General features: G+C 45.4%; 1 protein-coding gene across 4 annotated transcripts in view; it reads right to left on the minus strand.

Annotated features, from left to right (window-relative positions):
• The window catches only part of LOC125745653 (fibrillin-2), an 84,147-nt gene that overhangs the window by 29,477 nt on the left and 42,389 nt on the right, over nucleotides 1-12,281 (minus strand). For all 4 annotated transcript variants that reach the window (XM_049018687.1, XM_049018688.1, XM_049018689.1 and 1 more), the window contains 13 exons: nucleotides 12,099-12,221; nucleotides 11,861-12,013; nucleotides 11,344-11,397; nucleotides 11,036-11,161; nucleotides 8,293-8,418; nucleotides 5,470-5,589; nucleotides 5,017-5,154; nucleotides 4,177-4,227; nucleotides 3,774-3,899; nucleotides 2,879-3,106; nucleotides 1,473-1,598; nucleotides 982-1,110; nucleotides 330-455 (listed from right to left, as the gene is read on the minus strand). In XM_049018687.1, coding sequence (XP_048874644.1) covers nucleotides 330-455; nucleotides 982-1,110; nucleotides 1,473-1,598; nucleotides 2,879-3,106; nucleotides 3,774-3,899; nucleotides 4,177-4,227; nucleotides 5,017-5,154; nucleotides 5,470-5,589; nucleotides 8,293-8,418; nucleotides 11,036-11,161; nucleotides 11,344-11,397; nucleotides 11,861-12,013; nucleotides 12,099-12,221 — 1,626 coding nt within the window. The remainder of the gene's footprint in view (nucleotides 1-329; nucleotides 456-981; nucleotides 1,111-1,472; nucleotides 1,599-2,878; nucleotides 3,107-3,773; nucleotides 3,900-4,176; nucleotides 4,228-5,016; nucleotides 5,155-5,469; nucleotides 5,590-8,292; nucleotides 8,419-11,035; nucleotides 11,162-11,343; nucleotides 11,398-11,860; nucleotides 12,014-12,098; nucleotides 12,222-12,281) is intronic.

Below are 12,281 nucleotides of genomic sequence, written 5' to 3' on the forward strand. Positions count from 1 at the left end.
AGAGGAAATGCCGTTTGATTCTTCTTATAAACACATGACATCGTTAGAAGGAATTTATCATCAGCTGTCTGCTTTGAGCGGGGTGGATTTTATGTCCAAAAGGCTGTAGGTATACTCTCATGAGAACAGTAATCCCCTTATATGGTTGTAATTACCAGATCTGGCTGTAGGTCATGTGATCCTTCTAGAAAACGGTGCGGCTTATTTTCCGAGAGCTTTCTCTATGATGATGATGATGTTAATGATGTCAGAGTGTAACAAGGGGTGATGGATCACCCTAGCAACCACAGAACTACTGTATATTCAAAGGCCACTGATTGGCCACTTACCGGTGCAGGCATCACCATCTGGAGAGAGCTGGTAGCCAGGGGGGCAAATGCACTTGTAGCTGCCCTCTGTGTTCTCACAGGAGCCCCCCAGGCAAAGACCAGGGTCCCGCTCACACTCATCAATATCTAACAGGAACACAAAATACAAGAGAGGCCTTTAACGGCAGAATAACTGGCAACAACATTATGCAGGTCATTCATCTAACGCTGCAAAACTGCAGGTAGTATTTTACCAGGAAACCAAAAAACGTGGTTTTATTGCATTCATTCCATCATGGGTAGCCAGAGGGGTCATGCTGTCAAATGCTGACTCTCAGATGACAACCACTGAGACATTATGCAAAGGGCAGGTCAAACGCAGGGCAACAGACAGCAAAATGGTAAAGGCTGTAGCCACGTTGCAGGTTCAAGAAGCAGGAAAGATCCAGCTGCAAGGCAGCTCAGTACTTGATCTGAACTTTTCCAGTAAAATATCTCATATGTTTTGACTGTATGTCAGTTAAACAAGTTTAATGGAAAGGTGTCAAAGACACTTTAAATATAGGAGGGGAAAAACAAGAAAAAAAAACATTGTTCAGGGCAGATTTTACTACTTTTTTTGCTCCAAACTATTTTTTGTATGTGGCTTCAGCCAAAAGGGGGGGGGGCTCACCCATGCAATTCTTCATCATCATGAAGCCACTCTCGTAGCCCTGGAAGCAGTCACACTCGAAGCTGCCAGGCATGTTCACACAGGTGCCCCTCCCACACACGTCAGGGGAGATGTGGCATTCATCGATGTCTGAGAGGGACCGTCGGATGGAGAAAATAAAAGAACATTGGCCGTCACACCCTGGGCTGTCAAACTAAAGATGACGTGTGTCCAGGGTACCTGTATGTACCCTGTTACTTCCTGTGTGTACCCTGTTACTTCCTGTCTGTATCCTGTTACTTTCTGTGTGTACCCTGTAACTTCCTGTCTGTATCCTGTTACTTCCTGTATGTACCCTGTTACTTCCTGTGTGTACCCTGTTACTTCCTGTCTGTATCCTGTTACTTTCTGTGTGTACCCTGTAACTTCCTGTCTGTATCCTGTTACTTCCTGTGTGTACCCTGTTACTTCTTATCTGTAACCCTCACTGAGGTGCACGTCAGCCATCTCACCCGTGCAGTTTCGCTCCTCGGCGTCCAGGACAAAACCACCGTCACAGCGGCACCTGAAACTGCCGATGGTGTTGCGGCACTTCCCATGCGTGCAGAGACTGGGGAACATCTTACACTCGTTGACCTCTGCAACGGGTGACCAAAGAAAATGGCAAAAATGGTGAATGGATGAGCTCGACCCCCGGCCAGCAGAGACTCAGCTGCGATCAATCTATATTATTCAAGGATTCTCTGAAAGTCCCATCGGGAATAGCCTTATTTTATTTATTTTTTTTGGGAATTGCCTTAAAATTTCAGAGAGCTGGAAAAACACCTGAGACCTACATACATCCATCCATTTTCCAAACCGCTTATCCTACTGGGTCGCAGGAGCCTCTCATGGAAGCAATGGGCACGAGGCAGGGAACAACCTAGGATGGGGGGCCAGCCCATCGCAGGGCACACTCACACACCATTCACTCACACATGCACACCTACCGGCAATTTAGCAAGTCCAATCATCCTCAGCATGTTTTTGGACTGTGGGGAGAAACCGGAGTACCCGGATGAAACCCCACGATGACATGGGGATAACATGCATCACACGCATCCACATTTGTAGGCGGAGACTCGAACCTGAGTCACAGACATGTGAGGCAACAGTGCTAACCACCATGCCACCCCACCTACATACATATTTAACTTTAGTCAAGATTCAGTGCCAGTCAAAAGTTTGGACACATCAAGCCGCCTACAAATGAGGGTGATAGAATCACATCATATGACCTGCTCACCTGACCTAAACACAGCAGAAGTGGTTTTTGAGGAGTTTGACCAGAGAGTGAAAGAAAAGCGGCCAATGAGAGCTCAGTATATATGTGAGACCTCCTTCAGGACAGCTGGACAAGCATCCCAGGAGGCCACCTCATGAAACTGGCATAGAGGAGACATTAGGGTCAGCCAGTCCCTGGAGCGATTGGGGTTAAGGGTCACACTCAAGGGCCCAATGGTGGGATCAATCTGCTGACCCAGGGATATGAATCAGCAACCTTTTCCCAATTCATGGAGCTGCCCCCACCCTCTGTGTTTTTGTTTAATACTTTTTCGGTCAATACATAATTGCATGTATGTTATTTTATAGTTTGATGTCTTTATAATAATTCTAAAATATAGAGAATGGTACAACTACACCTTTCTATGGGAAGTGTGTTCAAACTTTTGTTTTATCTATTGTGTACAATAAAAGTATTCTTCATTACCTAGAGAAAAAAATCTGTGTTTTCTTGCCATATTTTCTAAAGAGAATCACAGACAGTGAACTGGAGGTAATCAGGAATCCCAGTAAAAAATAATGTTCCTGAGCTTGCAGAGCAGATCCCAGTGCCAAAATCAGTCTGCCTGCAGGTGGGTATTTCCTGGCCCCTTACCCTTGTAGAAGGGCCGGATGCTGAGCACGTCGCCTCTGTTGGTAAAGCCTGGCCCGCGGGGACACAGCTCTTCATAGTCGCGGCTGCCGGGCCGGGGACAGGCCTCGCAGTCAGTGCCCCAGGCTGCGCCCACGGTGCAGCAGCACGCATCCAAGCGGAGGCGGCTGGCCACGGGCTGGGCGCAGGCATCCTCCTCCCAGGTCAGGTAGCAAAGCTCCGAGCGCACGTCTGGAGGAGCAAGTGGACAGGCCCACGGTCAACATCCAGGCTGGCCAGTGGCATTAAAGCTAATTCATACTGCAAATGCTACAATACAAGCAAACTGAAATGTATAAACATGGTTTTGCGTGTGGGGCTCAGCGGGTTAGGTCTCTGCCTATGACTGGGAGGTCACTGGTTTGAATCTAGTGCTCAGTAGAGTAAGCTGCATCTTCACTGGGTCCTTGAAGAATCACCAACACCTGCTTCCCCTTTCAGTCTGGTTCCTCCAAAGGTTTCTTCCATCTAGGGGGTGTTTTTTCTTGTCACTGTTGCCTCTAGCTTGGGCAGGGATAATGTGAAGTGCTTTCAGACAAAGTAACGTTGTGAAACGCGCTATACAAATTGAAGTGAAGTGAAGCGAAGTGAAGTGAGCAAGGCCTTTAAACCCCTGAAAAATGCTCCTGGGGCACCAGATAGACAGCTGGCTCTGCGCTCAGACCCCAAGCTCTGCTCTCACCCCTATATGTGTGTAAGTCTTCAAAAAAAATTTAAAAGGATAGTAAGACGGGAAATGTGAAAGAACACATTCCTTTATACCTCAATAGCTTAAATTCTTATTCCTTGCACCTACAGTTGCAGTGAACTCAGTGATACAGGTGAAACCCGGGCCCCCTGCGAAAGCAGACACACTCACCAACGCAGAGGCGGCCCGTGCCATCCAGCGTCAGTCCTTCGGGACAAAGGCACCGGAAGGAGCCCTTGGTGTTGACGCAGCGGCCGTTGGTGCAGACCCCGGGAAACACCAAGCACTCGTTCACGTCTGTGACACAGGAAGTTACATCACAGATAGAGCCCTTGCTAGGAAGACTCTTATCCAGGGGAGATCCTATATTAACTATAAATGACACAGGGGCAGAGTACAGTGAAGATCAGTCTGGACAATAGACGTGTTTGGGCTTATCTATGGAAACAGGGATCCTGACACATGATGAAGGGTCCTTAGAGGCTGGGGGAAGTGGCAGGACTGAACCGCAAATGGAGAAAGATCACAGCGTGTCAAAGGTCATGGTCAAGAGGTCAAAGAGTGAGTTCTGTACCTTCACATGAAAGTCCCCTTGGCCGTGCGTACCCTCTGGAACAGAAGGGGTCTGCAAAAAGATACATAAAATATACATATAGATATAGTGACCCACATCCAAGCAGAGTGCTAGGGTTTTAGAATATACACACAACAGTTGAAAGGAGTAACATTTACATTCAATTATGTAAGAAAAACTGCTTTATATAAACAATTATGACATGATATTAGTGAAGCTTAACTAAAGTTTGAAGCTTAGGTTAGACTAGAAAAAAAAAATTCCCATGAGCTACAACAAATTTAGGAGCCATGCAAATATCAATATCTGCCAATGAGATTAGAGTGAAAAGTGTTATAATGTAACTGTACGTAGCAAAGGATGTAATTGTGTTTTTTCTCCCTTCTGCTGTTACTTTGCCAGAGATAAATGCACCTTGGACTGGAGTCAGCAGTGCTGGCAAAGATCATATAGCTAGAATGTGCACGACCCCCGAAACCACAAAGAACCTGGCCAGAACACAAGAGGTAGCTGCAATTATGAAACGGCAAGACGGCGGGGTGTGGAGGCTGGGGGTCAGACCACAGGAAAGGCTAGAGGAGGTCTTGGCCTTAGCAATACGCAGGCTAAATAGTATAAACTGAAAATTGAGATTTAACGAGCCAGATGCCAAATATTCCTCAGAAAGGCAGCTGGACAATATCAGGCAATTAGACAAAACTAAATGCAGGGAACGGGGAATTATACGAACATCCCTGATTTCCATTCCCCGTGCAAAAAAACCACAAGGATAAAGGTGAGTTGTCTTGTGGCCGCCACTGTCAAAGCACTGAGCAGTGGCAGTAGCGTGGGGCACCATACCAATCTCGCACGGCTGGCACGGACTGCCCCAGGCCGCTCCTAGTGTGGCACAGCACTCCGACCTCAGTGTGCCCCCATGCAGATTGACCTCGCAGCGGCCGTCCTGCACGTTCAGCCAGCAGGTCCCCTTCAGGCTGTCTGCGATCAGGGAGCAGAGGATTGTGGAAAGGAACAGCAAGGGTGGTGTTTAAGTAGAGAGCCGATCAAAATAATAATAAATTATTTTAGTCAGACGTATTACACTAAACATTTCTACTAAACAAACTCTTCTATTCTTAGGCCCTGTGTGACCCAGTAGGTCACGGATCTGTGCCCATGCTGTGTTTATGTAACACTGACACCGATGCTGATTTATCTGCCATTTCTCCTTATCTAGAACAAGTACTATTCTGTACCCTGTAGGCCTCTATAGTTAGCAATCAGTAAGCAATGGCCACCAACTCAGATACTTACCAACGCAGATAAGACCTGTGCTGTCCAACTTGCTGCTGGGAGAGCACTCGCAGATGAAGGAACCAGCACTGTTCTTACATTCCCCATTAACACAGGGGCTGCTCTCGCACTCATTGATATCTAAAATGATAGGGGGACGAAATAGCATGTAACACACCCTTTAGCACAGAAGCTGTATTCACACATTGATATCTAAAACAAGCGGGGGACGAAGCAGCATGTAACACACCCCATTAGTACAGTACCTGTCTTCACACACACTGATATCTAAAATAAGTGGGAAGAGATAGCATGTACCACACTCCCAATAGTACAGTACCCATCTTCACACACACACTGATATCTGAAATAAGAGGGAAGAGATAGCATGTACCACACCCCCAATAGTACAGTACCCACCTTCACATACACACTGATATCTGAAATAAGAGGGAAGAGATAGCATGTACCACACCCCAATAGTACAGTACCCATCTTCACACACACACTGATATCTGAAATAAGAGGGAAGAGACAGCATGTACCACACCCCCAATAGTACAGTACCCATCTTCACACACACACTGACATCAAATAAGTGGGAAGAGATAGCATGTACCACACCCCCAATAGTACAGTACCCATCTTCACACACACACTGATATCTGAAATAAGAGGGAAGAGATAGCATGTACCACACCCCCAATAGTACAGTACCCATCTTCACACACACACTGATATCTGAAATAAGAGGGAAGAGACAGCATGTACCACACCCCCAATAGTACAGTACCCATCTTCACACACACACTGATATCTGAAATAAGAGGGAAGAGACAGCATGTACCACACCCCCAATAGTACAGTACCCATCTTCACACACACTGATATCTGAAATAAGAGGGAAGAGATAGCATGTACCACACCCCCATTTGTACAGTACCTGTCTTCAGACACACTGATATATAAAATGAGGGAAGAGATAGCATGTACCACACCCCCATTAGTACTGTACCAAAATACTTTACAGCATTTTCATTCATATTTGCTCATCCATTGTAATACTGAAGAGGGTAGTTACCATACTTCTCCCAATTTAATATATTCATGACGGTTACTTGACTTAAAGATCCTGTAAAAGACCCTGACTGATGGACAACATAGTAAGGAAGGAGAAAAGCATTGTCAATCACGTTCTCTATTTTGAGCCATGGCCTGTGACTCTGAAAGCAGGCTGTTGTGAAAACTCATATGGTTCAGATGCCCTGGAAAAATTGGGACAGTAGGATCTGAGATCATCTGACAGATCTGCAACGGATGGAATGCAGCGGGATCAGGGAGTGAGAATCCTGACAGAGTGCTTTATAGGATAACAGTGATGGCCCAGGCTGCCATGTCATCCAGAGCCACTTCGGGTCCCAAACATCAAACGGCTGTGGTTCTGGAAACCTGCCACTGCCCCATAAGCACTACCTCTTGGATGCACTCCAGGCCAAGCAACATCCTGTTGTGTGGTCAACCGAAAATCAACCAGGACCAGCCAGGCCCAGTCCGAGATCCAAAAAGCAGGATGGCATGACCCTAATTTAGCAGCTGATATCACCGATGGGGTGGGCGGCTGTGGAAGAATGACTGTAGCTCGTCCAAAAAAACACTCAGCTCGAAAATAAATAAATAAATTCCGGCTCTCTTCGGTGGCAGCCGAGCAGGAGTTTTTGGGAACGGCAGCTGGAAGGAGACTGAGCTTCCAGGCTGCCAGCGTGAGGCCGGTGAGGACGTGCTTCTTTCATGGGCAATTAGACGCCGTAGCAGGTCTCCTCTCCAAGGGTCATGTCCCCTGAGGGATGCGTAAACGCACAGAAAACAGCTTGTTCCAGCAGACAAAGGTAACTGTACTCAGTCACATTTAATTATGGTATCAAGCAAGCCAGTCAAGTTATACAAGTAGCTTCTACCGTTTTGTAGTGTTAAAATCAAGGATGCATATAACTAGTATGCAAGGATGCATTCACCTTTAAAAGCAATACATGCAGCAATCGATTGAGCGCAACTGCACATAAAATACGTACACATTTGCTCTTTTACAACAACTGATTGCTGCATATATCACTTTTAAAGGCAAATACTTACTTGCATACCAGTCATATGCATCCCTGTTGATAACTATGAAGTTTACTGGAATCAGTGATGATCACGACTCACGGTAATAATGGCTTTGTTTACAGAGGGGCACGTTTTCTAAACGAAAGTTAAAAGGGGTCTTAGCCATGAAACCGTAACTCGGCTTTTAAGACACACTAGATTTCCCCCCCGTTTTGTATAAGAGCAAGACATTTGGGATGGGTGACAGAAAGGGAAACTTAAATATGCATCAAAGCCGACAGCATGGCCCTGATAAACTCCATTAAATAATGTTCGGTGTAGTTCACATTTTACAAAACATATAGTATTTTTATTTTTGACATGGGTGGAAAAAACTTTGTTGAAGATGGCTTTTAAAATCATCTGGTTTAAGATATGAACGCACAGCACGTTCGACGTTTGGGTCAAGGTTTTGATCAAACAGATACCAGATTAAACATAAATTCTTCTCAAAGCTTCTCACTTCATTAAACTGCATGACATCCTTCATACACGCAGATACTGTGCTTTTAACGGGTTTCGAGTCTGATCCATTGTATAACTTTAAGCCAAGCCATTTTAAATCAGTGTAAATAATTCACATGACCTCAAAATAATGAGCTGAGCAAGAATATATCCTGGTTTGTGTCTTCGCCGTTGGGTCTTGGGGTCCATTTTGTTTTTGTTATCGTATCGTGGTGCATCGAGGACATCACGCCTCACCTTCACACGTCTCCGAGTCCTGCCTGAAGACGTATCCCTTGGGGCAGCTGCAGCTGTAGCTTCCCGGAATGTTCCGGCAAAGGCCGTGGTCACAGAGAAGCCGGTTCACCAGGCACTCGTCGATGTCTAAAAAGGTAAACGAGAATACAGTTGTCTGCCTGTCATCTGCACTGATTTCTAAAGCCGCATGGGAAAGACAAAAACTATCTTTTATCAGTGTTTGAGATCTGAAACGCTGATGTAAACAGGACAGATTGTTCACCTGACATTCATCAGTATCTAAAAAGCGAACATATGGAAGCACTCGGTGATGCTCTGAGGCGAGCAAGCTTGTTAGACACAATCAGGAATTAGTAAAAAACATAGAAACAGAAATGGTCACAGCATACGGCATAAAACAAAGATGAAAGCCAGCTCACTCTGCCCCAACGACTGAAACTCATACAAACAAACTGATCATGCATTGACCAAGTCATTGACCAAAAGAAGCCTGTCCATATTTCAACAGATGTATTTTAACCTAAATAACCATATTTTCTGCCAACAATGCTTTCTTCACCACACTTTACTATCTGTGAGTTTTCCTTCCCCAAACAGTTTGACTGACATTAATAAAAACCTTACAGAACATGGAGCCCAAATATATCAGACGTAACCGCGCTGTTAAAATAATTTCCCGTGACGCTCTTCAACAAAACATATGGAGCAGGAAGGATAGTGCTGCTGTGATGAACGTGCTGCTTGGAATTCCAAGAAAAGCAGGTCAGAATGAATGACTCACTATGCCTTAGATGGAGAGTACTACTAAAAAGCCAGGCTGCCGTACAGCCCGTGGATTAATCACAAGCTCTGATAAGGAGGGCGGCCTGATAATCAACTGTTTACCTATCTGCTCCAGAAGATTGAGGTCTAACATAATACACGCTTTCTTCAGAGACTTCCAATGACCTGCAGGAACTGTTCTGAGAACAAGAAGGCGACTCTCTCATTTGGACATTCAGGGATCCTCTACGGCTGCTTGGTAAATGTCTACTGCCAAGCGTTGGATCCTTCCTGTCTGTCTCTGCTAACTGCACTTCATGATACCAGAGCAGAAGCTTTCAACAAAACTGACAATTAAATTGTACCTATTTTCACGGTCACCTATAGCCATGTGGTTGTGACAGATTTTTAAGTCTGGCTTTTATAAAAGCATAAATATGTAACATCCTGGGTGTGAGGAAGGCAGTTCTCCCGAAAGCCCAGGAGCTGTGAAATTTCACACTAATTCCACACTTCAATGCTTGACTCACCTCTCCTGCAGAAAACACCTCTTTGGTATTTATAATTAAAGATGGGGGGGGTAAATTCCATGCATTCAGGTGGGAGGGGGAATATACATAGTAATATGGTTTCAAAACTTTTCTGTTTTGACAGGATACACATGGGAAGAATGGATGGTAATCACACTGTTTTTTGTGAAAAAAAATCTCAAAAGGTAGCGATTTTCACACATTTTAATGGCACTGGAGAAACTGAGGTTAAGTAACTTGGTCGGCCATGGGACTTGAACTCAGCAGCCATCCAATGTGTGCGCAAGGAGCCCAAACCCACTGAGCTACACACTAATCCTTGGAAAAGACTGGGAAAAGAAAAAAACCAGTAAGAATGGATGAGGATTGTTTATGCATTCAACAAAAATCTAATAAAAAAAAAAACAATCAGTAAATCGATATTTCTATTATGTGGCATTTACAATATGGATAATGTTTCCACTACGTTTTATTACATATCTGTAAGCTTTTGCTGGACAATAAATGTGTAAAAACATTAAAAGATTAGTGCCTCTGAAATAGATAATTAAACGCCAGAACAAGTGCGGGAGCAAAAGGCTTCGGGGCAGCCTGAGAGGTTTACAAACCCACGTGAAAACATCTTTATGAGCTTGCAGCTACGCCAGGTTTATTTCACAAAACCATGCAAAGGTCATTACAGCAGGATACGATTTTCGGTGAGACAAATGATAGTTTAAAAGAGCTTGCTTAAGTCCTGAAACATAGTCTGTTACGAGGTATGGATAAGCTCAGAACAGCATTAACTGAGCGAAGCGTCAAGCTTTCCCTCTTCTGTAAGCGATGAGGTGATCTGATGCTGATTTTCAGTAGGTACAGCATCAACATCCACTGTTCCTCAAACAAACACTCAAGGCCCTCTTATTTGGCTTGTCTGTAACCTGGCCTGAAAGAGCCCCTTTCCTGATAAAGACAATATTAATCATGACGTAATTCCTGCTATGGTTACACTAAATTAGGCTGCCTTTGGAAATCCTTATTGTAGGTCTCAGCTTCCATCACACAAAAGGGCACCAGATTATACATAAGATATGTTCAATGGACATTTTTTTTTCTTCAGTTTCACACTATGGTTATGGCGTAAGACCAGGAACCCAATAAAGCTCGTTTTCTGTTTTTTAATGCCAGTTTGGTTTCCTTGTTGAGCGGGAACTTTCTGAAAATGGTCTGGAGACTCAGGTTAAGTAAATACAGCAATCCGCTTGGGCCATTGTTTGAGTATGGCTTCCACAGGATCGAATTACAGCGCCCACCTCCACAGTAAGCATCTACCACTACTGTAAGTGATAAACAGCGCCCCCTGCAGAGCGGTTCCTAGACAAGCAGTCACACTCAAGGATTAAAGCTTAAGAAATGAGCATATGATGCAGCAGATGGGTTACTTAATGTCTGTTTGTTCACACTTAACTCACCATTGCAACTTTTCCTGGTCAGATCGGACTCATAACCCACGTTGCAGACACAGCGGTAACTTCCCCGCAGATTCTCACACGCGCCATTGGGACAGATATCTGGGTCCAGCGCGCACTCGTTAATGTCTGGCCAGCACAGAGGGAGAGGGACACAGGGACATTTAAGCATAATAGACAGGCATTCATCTAGGGACCGCGTGACACCTCGTGGTGGACATGTAAAGAGACAGCAATGTGATGGAGAAACAGAAGATCACCAGGGAGAAAGCCCACAAAATGACACAAGTTACTGCACACTGTACAGTTACCTGTCCCATCCACAGAGAACCCAACACCACTTCCACACAAGGCCTGGAACTCGGCTGAAAGAGAAGAAAAAAAACAGGGAATTCAAAATCCTGAAAATGAACAGAACCGTGTGACTTATTAAACTGAGTATTTATGATAGTAAACAACCTCTGCAGCCTTTGGACCACTTCTGATCACATCTGGAATTTGATGTAAAGGTACTGGTAAGGAGTTCATACATTAAAAGGTGCCAAAACAGGAGCGATCACGGGTCTACAGTAGGAAACACAGATAACAGGTCGCTGCTCTCTTGCTGCACTGTGACTGGTCTGTGTTTCATTTCTCCCTGCCCTCCAAGACCTCGGTAAGCCAAGTATCATTACACTTTTTTGCACAGTTCATATTCCGGATCCTGTGACTTCTAAGTTCCAGGTAAGTTTATTATGAACATAATTAATTAATGCTGAAATTCCAGCTGTAAGCCTGGAAATATCTAAGATGGTACTCCCCGTACCAGGCGAGATTCCGGGGTCACACCTGAATTCCTGCCTGGGCACGGGTGGCAGGGCTCTCCGAAGCTGTAGTTGGGATTGGCGCAGCAGCATTCTGACTTTGTGACGGCGCCCTGGAATGCCCGCGTGCACACGCCCTTCTTAATGGCCCCGTAGCAGGTACTGCGTATGTGCGTGTCTGAAACAGAGAGTGATAATCGGTTTCCATTCACTTCTGAGTCTTGGGGTCAAGCTGGCCTCTGGGGGGGGGGAGGGGGGGTTACCTCCGCAGAAGCGGCCATCCATGCTGACTGCCAACCCCGCCAGGCATTCACAGCGGAAGGAGCCGTCTGTGTTGATGCAACGTCCATTCATGCAGATCCCGGGCGTCAGGCACTCGTCAACATCTGCTCGGGGTGGGGGGGTGTGGGATGCACAAGAGTCCAAATGAGTGACGGCAGAAGGGA

This window comes from Brienomyrus brachyistius, chromosome 7 (genome assembly GCF_023856365.1).
Source record: "Brienomyrus brachyistius isolate T26 chromosome 7, BBRACH_0.4, whole genome shotgun sequence".
NCBI lineage: Eukaryota > Metazoa > Chordata > Actinopteri > Osteoglossiformes > Mormyridae > Brienomyrus > Brienomyrus brachyistius.